This window comes from Musca autumnalis, unplaced genomic scaffold (genome assembly GCF_047663935.1).
Source record: "Musca autumnalis isolate F117 unplaced genomic scaffold, ASM4766393v1 scaffold_1, whole genome shotgun sequence".
Classification (NCBI taxonomy): Eukaryota; Metazoa; Arthropoda; class Insecta; order Diptera; family Muscidae; genus Musca; species Musca autumnalis.
The window spans coordinates 162,168,636-162,187,521 of record NW_027411644.1 but is presented as its reverse complement, the minus strand read 5'-3'; the positions used below and the strand labels follow the sequence as shown (position 1 = coordinate 162,187,521).

At 35.4% G+C, this 18,886-nt stretch overlaps 1 protein-coding gene across 3 annotated transcripts in view; it reads right to left on the bottom strand.

The window, feature by feature from the left end:
• Positions 1 to 390: 390 nt before the first annotated feature.
• Positions 391 to 18,886, bottom strand: part of Ctns (lysosomal cystine transporter cystinosin) — a 57,180-nt gene continuing 38,684 nt past the window's right edge. For 2 of the 3 annotated variants that reach the window (XM_073958759.1, XM_073958760.1), the window contains exons 2-9: positions 15,324 to 15,491; positions 15,136 to 15,235; positions 8,109 to 8,291; positions 7,502 to 7,862; positions 7,269 to 7,439; positions 7,036 to 7,153; positions 6,863 to 6,965; positions 391 to 1,083 (exon numbers count right to left, since the gene is read on the bottom strand). In XM_073958759.1, coding sequence (XP_073814860.1) covers positions 990 to 1,083; positions 6,863 to 6,965; positions 7,036 to 7,153; positions 7,269 to 7,439; positions 7,502 to 7,862; positions 8,109 to 8,291; positions 15,136 to 15,235; positions 15,324 to 15,399 — 1,206 coding nt within the window. In that variant the 5' untranslated portion in view covers positions 15,400 to 15,491 and the 3' untranslated portion in view covers positions 391 to 989. Of the gene's footprint in view, positions 1,084 to 6,862; positions 6,966 to 7,035; positions 7,154 to 7,268; positions 7,440 to 7,501; positions 7,863 to 8,108; positions 8,292 to 15,135; positions 15,236 to 15,323; positions 15,492 to 16,721; positions 16,821 to 18,886 lie in introns of those variants that run through there. The other variant, XM_073958761.1, reaches the window with a different exon arrangement.

Sequence of the window (18,886 nt, the reverse complement as noted above, 5' to 3'; positions counted from 1 at the left end):
ATCAAATGACGTCTGGCGACACTGCGTGTTGCCCAGGCCAGAAGGTTTTCTAGTGCCCCTCGTATATGTATGTTTTAGTCCAACCCGGTCGGTATTTTCCAATATTATGTATGTCGAGTGGGTTTTGTCAAATTTTCGAACAGAGATTGCAGTAATTTTGTATTGTGTTTGGTCAGATGATAGAAAGAACAACGATGAGCTCTAAGTAATGTTGCCGTGTTCACACGACACACTTCCGAATGAAGCAATCTCTTCTGCCGCTTACATCATAGTAATTTGTTACGTTTAATGTTAATTCTTCTTATGTTAATATGATCAAAATTTAACTTTACCTGGGTTTAAAAATTATCAATGTCATACATACACAAACAAATAAACACAAAAACAAAATTAGTTGGCTTAGTTCTTTATTTGATGATAATAAATTGTATTTTGTGATTTTTCTCTAGCATTATCTTCTGGATCATTTTGAAGTTTAAGGCAAATTTTAGAGTCGTAAATTCGGGGAATTGGAACTAAATTAAATTTGTAAGAATCATTAATTTCGGGATATGCGGGATAACTGGAGCTAAAGGGTAAAATAAAATTTTACGATTAGAAATTACAGAACATTAAAAGCGAAAACAAATTGTGACCTACAAGTGTTCTTTGTATAACTTCAACATGGATGGACCTTTATCGGTCCATTTAAAATTACACACAAAGCTATATAATACAAAAGTGCACAACAAAAACATGGAATCATTTAACTACATGTGGTTTTTAAAATTATATTTTTCAAATTAATATTTACCATTATGTAAATAAAAATAATTTACAATGCAACTAACTAAGAAAATGTGGAAGGACATATAATAATAATTACAATAATTAAGATACACTTTTACTTAAAACTAAAAACATACGTACATACATAACATGGAATGTAAAGAAGTAAAACCCAAACAAAATAAATTCTTTAAATTTGTAAAATAAATTTAAGCGTTGTTTTAATTTTGATCGATAACTGAAATTTTAGAATCCTTGGCATTGGCGACTACAGACTCCACAGTTTCATTTGATTTTGTTATATCAGAAGAATGCCTAAAATAAAAAATGGATGATTTGGAAAATTTACAAGAAAAATAATATGTATGTTTTTAAAGCCAGAGTGGTTTGTAGGCGAAATGCAAGATGGGACAGTGAAAAGAAGTGAAAGGTCATGCAAATTAGATTCATATCTTGTAATTAAAATGTGAAATATAAAACTTACGACCATTATTTATAAATGTTGACATTTGTGATAGATGATGTTGCGTCTAGGAATGATTTTATGTTGAATGATTCGAAGTTTGTATGAAATGGTAATAAATGAAATGTCCCGACGTATGGTTTAATTTTTGTGCATTTTAATAAATTTCCAATTTAGATGCCAATTTGTACATTCCGCAGATGAAAAATGGTCCACTAAATGAAATGAAAAATTTTTTGACAGAAATACAAATTTTATTATATTGGGAGATAAAACACTGTTCTACACTACTTAAAATACATATAGGCCTTAGCAGCAGTGTGATTAGTGAGAAATGCCAATTATGGGAATAAAGTATTGAAATCATAAAAATGTTACACATTAAAATAAAATTAGTAAAAAAGGATTAACTCGAAAGGACCCTCCTACACAGAAAACATTTATTCATACATATTAGGAATAGTGTTCAAAAAGTGTTTCCAATGCTAAGATCTGTCCATATTATGAATGCTGTTCATAATTCGAAAACCAGTAAGGAAAGGATCAAAGTCGGGCGGGGCCGACTATATAATACCCTACACCACGGTGAATATGTAAAATATATATGGGAGCTAAATCCAAATCAGAACAGATTTTGATATAATTTTTCACATTTATTTGTAGACCAAATTCCGTCACATAGTCCAAATTTCATCAAAATTGGACATATATAGCGTGTTTCGTGCATCAAATACCTCAAATCGGTCGAAAATGTATATGCGAGCTATATCCAAATCTAAACCGATTTCTATATGATTTGCCACAGTTATTTCTAGACTAACCACCGTCACACATTCCAAATTTCATTGAAATCGGACAAATATAGCGTGTTTCGTGCATCAAATACCTCAAATCTGCCTAAAATATATGTGAGAGCTATATCCAAATCTGAACCGATTTCGATATAATTTGGCACACTTATTTCTAGGCCAAATCGCGGCAAACATTCAAAATTTTATTGAAATCGTACATATATAGCGCGTTTCGTGCATCAAATAGCTAAAATCGGCCGAGAATATATATATGAGCTATAGCCAAATTTGAACCGATTTCTATATAATTTGGCACACTTATTTCTAGACTAAATTCCGTCGCATATTCCAAATTTCATTGAAATCGGACATATATAGCGTGTTTCGTGCACCGAATGCCTTAAATCGGGCGAAGATATATATAGGTGCTATATCCAAATCTGAACCGATTTTAACCAAAATAAATAGCGTTCGTCCTTTGGCCAAAAAAACTATCTTCCCCAAGTTTCATCCGAATCGGACAATAAATGCGTCCTGTACTTTGTTTACAAAAATACATGGACAGACGGACATGCGTAAATCGACTCAGAAAGTGATTCTATGTATATCCCTAAAAGGAACTATGGGTCTATCTCGTTTTCTTTTGCATGTTACTAACTAATACACAAAGACATAATACCCCTTACCACAAGATGGTGTAGGGTATAAATACTGGTTTCCTCTGAGAGAGTTTGAAAAGACAAATTTGGTGAGTTGTTTTTGCTTTTTTAGTTGTTTTTATACACTCCACCATAATATGGAAGGTATAAATTAATTTGCCATTCCGTTTGTAACACATCGCAATATTCATCGGAGACCCTATAAAGTATATACATATATTCTCGATCAGGGTAAAATTCCAAGTCGATAGTCAACGTTTTGGTATATCCCCTATATAACGATACTTCCCAATTGTCTATATTTTTGATATATTAGCTAAATTTATCGACCAAATTGGCTGAATTTTTAGACGCATGGTTCCCAGTGTACAAAAAAACTTTCCCGATAAAAGTTATGGCCATAGGTCCACGTTTTGATATATGACGGTTCCTCCCGATGTTCGGTATTTTGAAGATTTTACCTAAGATCCTTCGCCAAATGTGCTGAATTTTTGCATTGAGGGTCCCAGTGGACAAACAACTTTTCTGTTTTGATAGAATGGTACAGCCCGATTTTCAGTATTTTGAGAATTGTTGGTATTGATCCACGTTTTGATATAGACCCCATAGAACGGTACCCCCATTTTCAGTATTTTCAAGGGTTTATCCCAGGGATGGGCTTCTTTGCAATGAAGTATAGTGAGGGCGCCCACTGAGTTGTTTTTACATTTGCTTCTCTCTCGCACTTACAGTGTGCGGGAATAAAAACATCATGTGGTTGTTGGTTTTTTTACATACACATATACTAAAACATTGATGGTAAATCTTGGGAGACACTGCTTTAGCCACATTATCCATCCGAAATGACTGAAATTTGGTGTTCAGTTGGGTGGTTTTAAAAATCGATGTCGGATTTTTTATTGCAGCAACCCCTTAAAATGTTTAGTTCTGCTAGATTTTAATATTTCCAAAGTTTGAGTACAATCGGAATACCCTCCACCGCAGTAGAATAGAACACCTAAATTTTTGTTAATGTTAGCTTTGTTTTCCCGAACCGAATGAATCTACGTTTTTAATCTTATGCGGAGGTAAAGTCTATGATATTCCATATCAAACACAGAAAAAATTATTATTCTACCTCTTCGCGAACTGATTTTCTGATCGGTTTTTCGGTAGTACTATAAAAAAAGGCATTTATTTTTGGTCATCAGGATAGAACAATCATTTTATTTTCGCGAATTTTTGAGATATTAACGCCGAATTTTCTTTCAAGTGATAAAGAAGGACTTTCTAAAGCATTGGAACGCTCCTTCAGGCAGTTTTTGGCCTTGAAAATGTGCAAACTTTTCGGAAAATGCCGATAAATGGCACTGTGCTACAAAAGTTGACCAGAAAAATATTCAAAAAACGTGGATAAAAAATTCATTGGGTTTTATTTGACGTATACGCAAAGGAATTGACATTTGAAATCCAATGAGTTTCATAAATATGAACATACTATAATGAGCCTGTATTTAAAATTACCTCAAAGCGAAGAAATAGAAATTCCTTAAAAATATCTTTTCCAAACCAAATGTCATTATAGGAGGTTGTTTCATTTAAAATTCTTAGAAATTTTAGCTATTTCCATATTTCTACTAATTTTCCCAAAATTCGTAACCGACTTATAAAATTACAGACTTAAATGTTTGCTTTTAATTTACATAATATTGAATTGTATTTACTATGTTTGCGCATATTCTTAAAAGAAATAAACTTCTAATATTATCCCACAATTCACAAAACCCGGTTCACTAAAAAATCGTAGTGAACCGCCGTCGGTACACTAAAAATCGTAGTGTACCGCAGCAGGTTCCGTTAGATTTTCGTTGTGCTCCGGTACAGTATCACTAAAATATTTTTTAGTGCTTGTGTTCCGGAGCACTACATTATCGTAGTGTACCTATTCAACTTGGTACGGTACAGTACGGTACGGTAGATACCATAGTGTTTATTTTCGAACACTGGTTATTACAATGTATTTACTAAAATTATAAAAATAATATAATGCATTTTCCCCTGAGTAATTTCAATAAAGTAGACTGGTTGGAAAATGTATAAAAGTATATAATATATGTCATATGTCATATTATGACCTGAAAGAAGATACTCTCAACTATTTTTCTGTAAAACTTTCACCCCATGCCTTTCCAAAGTGTGAATGACTAAAATAAAATAATTCATCTAGTGTAAACGATAGTGCAATTTTCACCGTTTCTTAAAGACAACAATTCTACCTACCTAACTAAGAAGTGAGCCCTGTATCGATAACACTGCTCAACAAAATTGAAAAAGTTGAATGTTTCAGACGAAGTTGCAGTTGTTTCTAGATGAAATCGGCGAGTTATTTTCAAATCCGGTCCCAGTTTTTCTCCATCAGCTCTTGTTTTTGAGACATAGCTCAAAATCGGTTTTCACGAGTTCAACCAAGACTTTCGTTATTTTCGGATACAAACAAATAATTTTTTGTGGGTTTTTCGACATTAATATATTAAGGAGATGTTGTACGCTCGATAAAAATCGTTTTTGAAATAGTTATGGTGAGTATATATGAAAAAAATATAGAAAATATACGACGGACCTTGTAAAAATTGCTTATTTTGAGTTATTTAAGCTGTAATTACGTCATCGGGGGAAGTCATAGGATCTTCATATGGCAATGCGGATATGCTTAGGGTGTCTACTATATAGTCCAGTATTCAAATATATAATATAAAGTTCATAGCGCCCATGATTCGGCCATAACCTAAAAATCATCATGAAGACTGCCATTGAAAAGTGAATGGCTTATGTGGTAATGATATCACTGGTAAATTATTTCCCTTTAGCAGTCTTCATGGCGATTTTTAGGTTATAGCCGAATCATGGGTTCTATGAACTTTATATTATACATTTGAATACTGGATTATATAATAGACACCCTAAGCATATCCGGAGCACCATATGAAGATCCTATGACTTCCCCAGATGACGTAATTACAGCTTAAAGCACTCAAAACATGAAATTTTTACAAGGTCCGTCGTATATTTTCTATATTTTTTTGATATATACTTACAATAATTATTTCAAAAGCGATTTGTATCGAGCGTACAACATCTCCTTAATATATTAATGCCGAAAAACCCATATAAAATATTTGTTTGTATCCGAAAATAACGAAAGTCTGGGTTAAACTCGTACAAACCGATTTTAAGCTATATCTCAAAAACAAGAGCTGATGGAGAAAAACCGGGACCGGATTTGAAAATAACTCGCCGATTTCATTTAGAAACAACTGCAACTTCGGTTGAAACAAAAGTCCTGTTGACCAGTGTAATAAATTCTGAAAAATTTATATTTCTTTCTCCAGATAGTTGCAAAAATTATTTTCTTTCCAAAATAGAAAATAAATAGTAGTCTTTAGGGGCACGCCATGTCATATGAAAACAGCTTTCTTATCATTATATGCAGAACGGGAAGGAAAAATACCGTAAATACATATTTCTAATGAACATCCCCGGTGGACTAGTCTCGCCGGAGGGACTAGTCTTTTATATCAAGGAGTACACACTTTGTCATATTGGACAGTAATATGGGTACTCCTTTTTATAGCCCACACCGAACAGGGTATCTAACGATGTTTTACATGGCTAAAATACTCATGAAATGTCGCCTAAATTACGCTGAGGTATCATTACCACAGTTGAAAAATGAGAAGTTGTCTAGCCTAGAAATATAACTCGAACATTCAGTGTGCAAATGTGACGTGCTTAACATTGCACCAAACTTTTTGATATTTCTGGAATGACTAAGTAAAATAAGTATATTGCTTAGGAATAATTCAAAAACTTTAAATGCCGTTCGTAATTTAAGTAAAAGTAAAGATGATGGCGTATGTAAAATCTTCGATTACATATTTTTAACGTTTATATCGTCACCTGAAATGCACAAAGACGTAACCCTCAACGTAGCCCTTTGAGGGTTACGTCTTTGGGCATTTCAGGTGACGATATGTATATGTAAATATAATATTTATGTACAATTATAAAATAATGAATATGTGTGTATGTATCCAAATTTTCTTGTCCTTATACCCAGGTATAGCAGTAAAATGTTATTTACACACCCATATGTTGTTATAATAACTATTAAAATATGTAATGTTATTGTGATCTGAACATACCTATAAAATACATAATGCTGCAACATAAAGAATACATCAAATAATACTGAAAACAGGCCCAAACCAAATTTGGTGGGATCACCAAATATTGAAACCCAATCATCTAAAAAAAGAGAAAATAGCAATATTATTTAATCAAATAACTTGGGCGAACTTTGACAGTTATCTCTCACCATAGTTATAGGCATTAAGTATCATTTGCAGCATGCTGAGGACACCACCTGTAAAGTCCAATAGAACATTACCGATGCTCCAACCAACTGTACTTTTGCGGCGATAATTCATAAGGGCCTTGGTGGGAGAAAAAACAAAACAAACATTTAGTAAATTAAATTCCACTCATATATTATATTGGGAATTATCAGCCTTCATTCTCCTCAAACGCTACGCAAAATTATGCACTTACCTGAGGTACATATTTAATAATAGTTATTGTCAATTTAACATAACTGCAGTAGTACAAGAAATCCAGCCAATGAATAACATCTCCGGCAGCCAAGCCTGCAGATATAATCACAAATACTGCAAACAAGCTCAAAAGTCCAGTGGCAACTCTGGACACGCGTTGATCTCCGCGCTTTAAAGAAATTTGAAGAAATGTTTTACATTTTTTTTATACAATTTATTTAATCGACTTACCTCATAGGCAAAACATTGATATATGGTAATGCATGTGGCAAACATTGCATGCAATGAGAACACAACATCATTCAACATTACCGGATTTAAGCCACGCGGATGACGTTGAAAATATTCACCTTGAATTTCTGGTATCCAATATAAGCCACAATTGAATATCGAGTAGAGTGCAAAACCGACAATATTCAGTGAAATGAAATCAAAGTTAAGGCCAACGACAGATTTTCGTTTGAAATTTGTCCAGATTTGTGGATAAAACGATACAGACCATGCCACAAAGTATATCCAACCAAATACCAAAGATGTGTAAATAATTGCCTCAGAATTGGCCACAGTAACACGCACAAAAACGTCTTGAACACTGAAAGTAAAAAAGTTATTTTAAAAACATAGATGTAGTCTAAATGACCGTAAACTATAGAAGATATAGACGAAGAAATGCCCAATATTTGTACGGTTAGATGACTTACACCGAAAAATCAAAATATTTTGATAACGATTTTTGGTTGAGTTGCTCAATTTGAAGGCACTCGTTGAGAGCATTTCTTCGTCTATACCAGCTTTGCCTTTTCACAGGCATGAAATTCTCAAAGTCAGAAAAACTTACACCCATGTTTCGTTGGGTTCACTTTCTGCCGTTATTTCCAAATTTCCTGGTTTAAGGCCATGTACAACCACCGTTTGACTTTTGTTGCTGCCAGCACTGACGCTGAATTCCATAGGATCCAAATTAGCTGAGTTTTCATGTTGCTTTTTCAGTTTTATATTAAAATCTTGTGTAAATGGGTCTCTGAAAAAAAAACAAAAATATATTAAACAAGTAAAAAAACGTTGAGTTCGGTCGGCCCGAACTTTTTATACCATCCACCGTAAAATATTAGTTAGTTTTCTCTCCTGTCCATAATGACCACAGATAGCCAAATGCCTAAATAAAGTCAGACAGTGTATCAAAAAATGTATTCTATCCGGGGTCAACTTTATCACAACTATGTTCAAAATTTTTGGTGGAGAAATTTTATGACCCCTGGCAACCTCAAATGTCAAATAACAGGTAGTTCGTTCAAAAAGTATTTTGACCGAAGTTTTGTGATCACTTGGAACCTCAAATGTTAAATTACAGGTAGTTCGGCCAAAAAAATTAGCTAAAACCCCTTAAAATACCGAAAATCGGAAGGTGTCGTTATATTGGGACAGTGGAAACAAACCCCGCTAAGTGGAAAAAGTTAAAGCACAATACCACAGTCTCATCGACAACAACGATATGGTCAACGATAACAAGGGAAAGCTGTCCGCTATCACCACTGCGGAATAGGGTAAAGTATAAATTAAAACATATTTTTTTACATACGAGAATTCTTCTATGCCAACCTTCGACTCTAAAGAGGTGCATCGTAGTTTCAGAGTTATCAAATGTATGTATGGGTAACCAAAGGGTTTCCTGAAAAAAAGCATAGCTAAGCTTAGTGATGTTTGGGAGGACCGCTTGGTCCGAATGGAGAAAACGATATATAAATCCGCGACGCCGATATTTTGCTTAACAATATGCAGCTAGAATTAGCGGAGAGTGTCACAGTTTGCCAGATATAACCATCGTGCCTCCTGGTCTGAAAAACGACTTCGCCTGGCAACCCGTCATTTCTCCCCATAATTGTGTGCATCAGCAGACCGCTCGATTTCATCACCTCTGAACGCCGCATTTTCTCAAATCATGGGAAAGGTAATTGACCTAGTGTCAGAGAGCTCACTAATCACCGCTTCAGAGATCTTCCAACCCTTCTGATGTTTATGTAGCAGAAAGGACGTTCAAAGACATCATTACTGCTACAGCTGCTCGCCATATACCTGCTCGTCAAATGCCCGAAGTGAGACGACATTTTCTAGCTGATGCATCGGAATTAGCCAATGAGCCTGATGAGCTTCGAAAAAAAAAACGTTGTTGACCTCTTACAAAGCAAAAGGCCGGTCTGTGGTAAGCTATGCGGCGCAAACTTGGTATGCAAATGTTTGCGCTAAGCAATGGAAGAATATTCAAACCTACCAGAATGCCGCCCTGAGATCTGCAGCAGGATGATACCAGTGAACCATCTCATAAGGAGACCAAGATTTTACTGGTGCATCAACAAAATAGGATGTTGTCGATGCAGTAGCTGCTTGGGTGTTATCGCCGTGAGTATCCCGGTCACGATTTAATGGACAGGCTTCCCCCGTCCAGGCACGTCAGGAGAGATCTTCATGATGTAGAGAGAGAGAGAGTGGTCCAAAGGTACAAACGAGAACTTACTAATTGAAAAACTCACTCACTACTTGAAAAACCATGCACTGACAACAGTGTTTGCTCAAATCGTTGTTGTTGTGTGCAGATTGCTGCTCTAGAGCCTAGACCAACGAGCCTATCAGGCAGGCTTGGTGTGAATGCCATACTTAGAGGACCACCCCCATCCATCGCAGCAGAAGAGCGACAGTTGACAAGGCAAACACGAGTGGTTTTAGCACAGTTAAGATCCGGACGATGCCGCCGACGACACGCTGCAACAGAGTGTCACCTCATGTCTTCCGTGGATTGCATGAGGAGACCAAGATCTTGCCGCACAGTGTCACGACCAGGGTTTCGGAATCGGAGTCGAGCAATTTTGCTGGAGTCGCAGTCTGAGTCGAAAACAAGTAGGAAAAGCGTTAAGTTCGGTCGGGACGAACTTTTTATACCCTCCACCACAAATTTCAGCCATTTCGGTGGATTAATGTGGCCACAGCCTTCAAAATACCGATAATCGGAAGGTATTGTTCTATGGGGGCTATATGATGGCGTGTACCTATACCAACAAATTTCTGGGGGAAAGTTTTATACCGTTTTATAACCAAGACTAAATACCAAATTTCAGCCATCTCGATGTGATAATGAGGCCAAAACCTTCAAAAAACCGAAAATCGGGAGATATCGTCCTATGGGGGCTATATCAAAACGTGGACCTATATAAACATTTTATGGAAACACAAAATACAACCGAAAATAACTCGACTCCGACTCCGGGCATTTTTTCTACATTATAGAAATATAACACTAAATTCGGCACACCAAACTTTTTCATAAAACATTATTTGAAAAGAAATCTATAGGAAACATATTATAAGCGAACGGTAGTTAGAGGACGATTCACAGGATATTTACTATACTTTGAAGTCTAGACTATTTCAACTCTATTTTGATTACAAAATTCATGTTGAAAATATTTTTGGTCCAATTGATCCTTTAACTTTTTTCAAGCAAAAGTAATGTTCTATAAAAATCGAGTTATAATTGAACATTTTATGTCTTCTAAATAAGTCCAACAAGTCTTCTGTAAGAAGAACTACCGGTCTTCTCACAAAGGTCTTTCAAAAAATCTGTATGTTTATGTATTTCGGTACATTTCGTATAAGGTATTACCTATGTATGAAATGCGGATGGTTATTATGATTATGATTTTTTTACAACCTGATATTCCTGTATCATATTTTGAAGAGCTTTTACATAAGATTAGATAAAATCTTTATTATAAGATAATTCCATAAAAATCTAGTAAGGACAACAAAATTTAGAAACTCGTCGATCGAGTTTATTTTTCAATTTTTTTGCCCGCTTTATGATCAAAAGTCAGTTTTTTAATCCAAAAATTTAAATGTTGACTTTTTCTGTCCACCATTTCAGTAAAATCTAAAACTTATTACAACATGGATCGATATGGGACTAGATTTGTATGTCCTTGATAAGCCCACAAAATATATGACAAACGGCTTATTAGTTTTCGAGCTAGAGTTGGCATCACAAAACGCTTTTATAAAAACTAAGTTTCGTAGACGGCGATTTGTCAAAAAAACTTCGCATATATATTTCAACAAAACATTCAGAAAGCATATTAAGTCATACTCTTTCGAATGAAGAAAAAATCTACCAAAAAAAGTTTCGTAGTTTCGTAAGTTTCACGAAAATGACTTCTCAACTGGGGGTCATCATTAAGGCTCTAGAAGCACTGTAAAATTTTGGCTTACATTCATTTTAAAACCTCGTCATGAATTGCTTATAATTTTGACGGCATGAAGTTTTTTTGATTTGTACTGCCCTTTATTTTCAAATATTTTGAAGGCGTAAAGATTTTCTCACGGGGAAAAGTTCCTTCCAGAACATACTCGTATTCGAGCCAAAAATACTTCGCCTCCGAAACTCTGGTCACGACCGTGGCCAAAAAAGGTAAAAATCAAGGACTTCGGAATGCAAATTTATTGATGAGAGTTGATAGTAAATATTTCAATTTGGAGGAATTTGAATTTTTAGCTACCCAAGTCTGTGGTACTTAGTACATCGATTTTATGAACCAAAATTGGTAAAAGAATTGTATAAAAGTGTATATAGATGTTGCTTTTGAACGAGAGACTTTTAAAAATACCAATTTAAAAAAAATGGTGAACAGCGTAAGTTAAAATTCGATTTTTTACAAAAAATGGACTGCTTTTGACCATTAATCGGTCCAAAAAACGTTTTTAAAGGAAAATTCTCAAATTTAAAGACAAGAGTTTGACGCTTTCAATAAGCTCACAATATAAAGACTGAACACCAAATTTCAGTCATTCCGGGTGGATATTGAGGCCACAACCTTCAAAATACCGAAAACGGGGAGGTACAGTTCTATTGGGGCTATATGAAGACGAGGACCTATACCGACAGATTTCTGGTGGAAAGTTATAACCCCCAAACGAAGACTAACTACCAATTATCAGCCATTTCGGTTGTGATAATGAGGCTAAAAGCTTCAAAATGGGGGCTACATAAAGGCGTGGACCTATACCGACAAATTTAAAGGTGAAAGTTTTATATCCCCAACGAAGACTAAATACCAAATTTCAGCAATTTCGGTGTAATAATGAGGCTAAATGCTTCAAAATACCGAAAATCGGGAGGTACCGTTCTATTGGGACTATATCAAAACGTGGACCGACCATACCATTTTTTGTCCTGGCGATTTCCTTCTATTTTTGACCACAGTTAATATGAACTCGCGACATAGTGCGCCGGTGCGTCGACACAACTGGATGTTGACGATGCAGTACTTGCTTGGATGCTATAGGCAAGACCACCCAAATCACGATCTGGTGGATATGCCCGAACCCCCAGGCGAGTCGGGGAGGATTATCGTGATCTAGAAAGGGAGGTCCAGATATATAAAAGAGAACCCCCTAGATCAACGTTCTTATCAGGCAGGTTTGAGAGATATTCACACTGAAGCGGTCGGAAGAGCAACAACTGCCAAGTTGGTGCAACCGCCTCAATTCTTACTGGACCAAGATTGATGGCACGCAGAATATCAGCACCTTTTTTAACTCCACAGTCAACCCGACTAACCTAACTCCACTCCACATCTCACTTTGGAATAATTCTATTAAGGAGGCGTCCTTTCTGAACTTGGAGTTGGTGGCAGAGCAGAATCAATGAAATGAAGACATACATACACATATATGTATAAGCTGATACAACAAAAACAACAACACGCTGTTTAGCTGTCCACCTAACCCCACTCACCTGTCTCCTGATACTTTATGGACGCAACCAGTCCAGGTTGCAGAATTTTTGAATCCGGATACAGACGAATCAGAAACTGATAACTGAAGTAACGAACATACTTGCGTTGCTACAAAAGCAACAACAATTATTCCATTTTAGTACAGAATATTTTATGGTGGAGGACATAAAAAGTTCGCGACCGAATTTAACGATTTTTACTAGTTGTAGTATGGATTGCCCCATATAACGTTACCTCCCGATTTAAGGTTTTGAGGCTTTTAGCCTCATTTTTTACCGAATTAGCTGAAATTTGACATTTGATGTTCCCAATGACCAAAAAAAATTCTCTACTAAAAATTACCAAGATAGGTCCACGTATTGGTATAGCTCCCTATAACAGTACCTCCCGATTTTCGGTATTTAGAGATTTTTAGCTACAATTTTCAACCGAACTGCTTGTAATTTGACATTTGAGTTCTCAGTGCTCCCGAAACTGCTCCACCATAAATCGTCCACATAGCTCTATGTTTAGGTACATATATCCCCCATATAAAGGTACCTAACAGGAAACTAATTATTCCATTTTAGTTCAGAATATTTTATGGTGGCGGGTACAAAAAGTTCGGTCCGGCCGAACTTATGTTTATACCCTCAGCATTTATGCTAACGAGGGTACATACTAGGCAGGGGCGATTTGAAAACTTTAATGAGCCCTTCGCGTTTCTGATTCCTGGGAATGAACTGAGCAAAAAAGTCCACTGGACCATATATCTACCGTGAAAATCGAGCCTCCCGATTTTGACTTTAATTTTTTTATTGACGTTTTTTGGATATTTTGGCATATAACAGCCAAACCATTGAGATTTTCGATCCAACACAAATGCAGAAATTGTAGCCAAGACAGTAATTAAGAACTCTCTAATACATCGCGAAAGCATTGGAACGCTCCTTCAGGCAGTTTTGGCCCTGAGAAGGTGCAAACTTTTCGAAAAATGTCGATAAATGACACTGTGCTACAAAAGTTGACCAGAAAAATATTCAAGTGTTCTGATGCAAAATTATATCGTGTTGGGATCCATGGACAACGACAATGCCTTTAGTTCGTTGGGGTCACTTCGTTTTATTTTTTTATAACGGTAAAAGTTGTGAAAATCTAGGTTTCTTACATTTTCAAATTTAAACGGACATATCTTCTTTTTTCACAATGTATTTCTAGTGATCTTTCTTCCTTTTAAAGGGCTGTAAAATGCCTCTATGCCGTTGTTTTCAGTACATTTTTAAACGAAGATTTAATAAAAATGTCAATAATGTAGTGAAATCCGAAATGCGAGAATAAACTGTTGGTGTGAACTGTGTTTGAAATACATACGTGTTGTAAAATACATATATGATGCAAAATACTGCTGAAACATGAAGTAAGCATTTTAGAGTTTCAGAGTGTTCTAAAGAATTGTTGAGAACTTTATTTAGAAGATTTTTGCAAAAGGTTACTTGGCTCAACTCCCAATAGTTTAGCCGATACTGACCAGAATTTCAGCAATTATGTAAAATTTTCTATATTTTATAGATTTTGATGCCCTAGATGGAGTTTTTCTTTTTTAAAAGATAAGTTCTACTAGTTTAGAACTATAATATTGCTAAAGACAGCAAGGCCAAATTCCTATTCGTTTCTGAGATAAGGACCTGATAAATGCAAAAAAGTGTAGATTTAGCCCGGTTTAGATGAGGTCATAAAATCTGAACTGGATCTGACAGGACAAAACCCTACTAGGGTTTTTGTAGTCTAAATATGTACTTTCAAGAAATGCATACTAGAAGTTGTTTGCATTTTCAGTGTTGCATAGTGTTCACATAGGCTGAGGGTATATCTCTGTCGGCAAAGCCGACTGATACTTTTTTACTTGTTTTTACTTCGGAAGTCATATTGAAAATTCTATTTTTTTTTTTTGTTTTGGAGACTCTTGAGCGATATGTATGTATGTACGTACATATGTAATCGGGATGATACATTTCATCTTAATAGTTTTAGTCTGATTTAAGTGACTTAAGATGCCATACGTATAATATATAGATGAATATCTAACAGCATATCAATACATACCTTACGATAACATCAAATGTTTCTGTTTTATTAATTAGGACAGTTATATCGTGCGTTGAAACCGTTAGGCCATTTGGCGCCTGCGCCAAAGTCTGTGAAACTGGAAAAGGAAATACAATTCCAATTAATTCAATTGAATTTCAATTTGAAATGTTCGTTTCTTTTCATGTCATTGCAACAACACTTACATGTGATATATAAAAGGAAAGCACAGCTTAAAATATGCTGCCGTTTTGAAATATGAGAAGCCATCTTCTTGGTCATGTGACTTTCATTAGTCGTGGTGCTGCTGGTGTTCAAGATAATTCAATAGGAATTTTAAGTCCACGATGTCATTCCTGAGTGCAATAATGTGTCTGCAAAGAAAACAAACAAAAAATGGAGACAAGACAATAAATGTTTAGAATTAAATATTATTTTATTGAGGTTAATAAATATGTGTGTGGTTTGTGATTTTTCACTCTTGTTTGGTGGTGTTGTAGACTTCTTTGGCATAATATTATTGAATGACGTTTATCTCTAATATTTACACTACACTTGGCAATGAATTATGCCAAACTATCTAATCGTAATTGTGGCAATTATACATAGTATCAACGAAATCAAACACAATCGCCAATAATATTGTCAAACGAATTATCAGTGTTGATATGTACGTATTACAGTACGTGTTAGATGAGCAATTTAGTTTTTCTTATCAAATCCGCTTAATTAGCCATCAACCATAAAGTATTATTAACCCTTTAGCTGGCTGATTGATAAGGCAATCGGTTTTTTAACACGTCTTTTGCAAATTCCGCACAATTTCTTCATTTGTCAACAATTTTTTGCTTAAAGATATCAACATTTTTTTCGAATAGGCAGAAGAATGACTTTTATTTTATGAGATTGATTGACTGATTTATTGCCTCCAGACATACTTGAATTGAGTTTATTTTGGGTGTCTAAAAATAAAGTGAAATCGAAAGTAAGATTACTTTTAGAAATTTTGTTTGAAAATAAACAAGTTATTTTTGCAAGATATTTTATTGTATAAAGTTCATTTATGGATATATTAGACAATAAATTTCAAAATAAATTAAGTGGCGAACCTCAATTTGATGTCATTGGTTTATTGCCGATGTGAATCTCGTATTACAAACAACCATGAAAACACCTGCCGGATGCTTAAATATGTCTTCTCCAGATTTACTCTAATGGAATGAAAATTGTAGCATATATACATTAGATCAATTTGCTGATTATACGCAATAGTAACATTTTAAATCCACTCGATTTATTTAATCCAGAAAAATATAAACGTATTATTAGCGACAATTCCGATAAGTTAAATTCTTTAACATCAGTAATATGTGGGAGGTACCCGAAGGAGTGGACCGATATATTTCGTATTCGAACCCGATATATATCTTGAAGGAATAATACGATGTGTGAAGTTTGAACCAAATCAATTGCTACCTTCGGGAGTTATGGTTCGCACCATTTTACAGGAAAATTTTGAACTTTTGTGGAGGTGTGCCGGAAGGAGTGGACCGAGATAGCCCATCTTCGAACTAATACTAAGTTTGGACAAAATATTACCATACCCAAAATTTGGTTGGAATCGGTTGATCCGTTCGAGAGTTATCGTGAGCACCACCCAGCCAGACAGGCGGACGGACATGGCTAAATCGACTCCAAATTGTCTGAAATGAATTTCATACAAACATACCGTTATTTCGATAAGGTACATTTTTGGTCGTATCAAAGTGTATATACCCTTTCTAGCCTAAAGGCCGAGGGTATAACCAGTAACCTACACCACTGTGAATATTTAAAATATATATGGGAGATATACATAAATCTGAACTGATTTCGATATAATAAGATACACTTATTGCTAGACCAAATTCCAGTGCAGCAATCGGGCGAAAGTAAATATATATGGGAACTATATCCAAACCTGAACCGATTTCAATATAATTTGGCACATATATTTCTAGACCGAATTCAGTCACACATTCCAAATGTCATCAAAATCGGATTTATATAGCGTGTTTGATATTGCATGAACACCTGGCCACGAAAATGGATTTTTCTCGTTAGATCCAGCAAAATTGGTCAATCGCTCAATAAAAAGGTTATTGTGGATTGGTGCAAAGAAATTGTGAATAAAAACATTCGCAGTGCTTCAAACGACATTTATAAGATCGTCACAGACGACGAATCTTGGATCTATGCTTAGGAGTCCTAAACAAAACAGAAATCAACCGTTTGGATCTTCGAAAGCGAGCCAAATCCAACGAAAGTTGTTCATGGAAGAAGACCTTCGAAGCAAATGATCGTGAAACTGACCGTGTGGCGACTATACGACTTGAGAAATGTAGGACGTTTAGTTCTTAGTGGTACACTACAATTTGTTTGCCTGAAGTCTCCTGAGAAATTCAAAAACGAACAAGAAAAGGCGAATCGTTCTGCATCATGACAATGTGAGCTCTCACACATCCATTGAAACCAGCGCATGTTTGACCAGACAAAACGTGGAATTGATGGGTCATGCACTGTACAGCCCTGACTGGGGATCCAATGACTTCATTTGATTCCAGCACATCAAGAAAAAAAGCCGTGGTCAACGATTTTCGTCGCCAGAAAATGCTGTAAAAGCGTTCAAAAAACCATGTTTTGGAGGTGTCTTAATCGAGCCACTGAAAACAACCCAACACATGGTCGTATGTCAAACTGTCCTGAGTACGCTTAGTCTAAAAACTGTAAAAGTTTCCAAAAAAAAAAAAAATCTCCAATGACGCCTGGCGACTCTGCGTGTTGCTTAGGCCAGAAAAAATTCTAGTGCCGCTCGTATTTTCATAACGTAGTAACATTTAGTCATATTTTTATAACAAAGTCCATATTTATATTAGACAATTTTCCTTGCGGCAATTGTCAGTTTGATGGAGAGGGAGGTGAGGCATATGGTAACCCTTTGCCTCTCAACACCCACTCTCATCAACAAACTGACAATTGCCACAAGGAAAATTGCTTAATGTAGATATGGACAAACATAATTTAATTTTTTCTATGCATGACACCATATAGAATATACACGGTGTGCCTTAACAAATTTAAATGGAAGGTGCTTACACCTCGGAAGTTTTTGCTGATTCTGAAACTACAATGCTCGTAGATGAGAAATATCAAGAAACAAAAAAAATCGCCGGAGGGATTTTAAAATAAATCGCGATTTAAGTTCACAGTTTTAGGGGTTTTTAAGGTTTTCCCGATTTTGCTTGGAAACCGCGAGTTCTATGTAAATGGGTCTAAGAAACATGTTGTAGCAGAGAAAATTCTCCACAAGATTGGCCTTTATGATATTTTCGTAGGTTTTACCTTTTTTGAGATATGGAAGTTCAAATTGGGACAATGCACTGAGTGTATCGTCCCCTTATAAAACAATATTATGCACAGTGCCCCTTAACTAACTTTTAATGGAAACCGCTTACACATGGGATGTTTTTGCGGATTCTGAAACAGCAATGTTCATAGATAAGAAAAATAAAAAAACAGAAAAAATCGCCGGAGGGATTTTTAAATAAATCGCGATCAAAATTCACAATTTTTTTAGATTTTCACGATTTTGCTTGGAAACCGCAAGTCGTATCGAAATGAGTCTAAAGAAAATGTTGTAGCTGTGAAAATTCTCCACAAGATTGGCCTTTATGATATTTTCGTAGGTTTTACCGTTTTTGAGATATAGAGGTTCAATTCAAATTTTTAG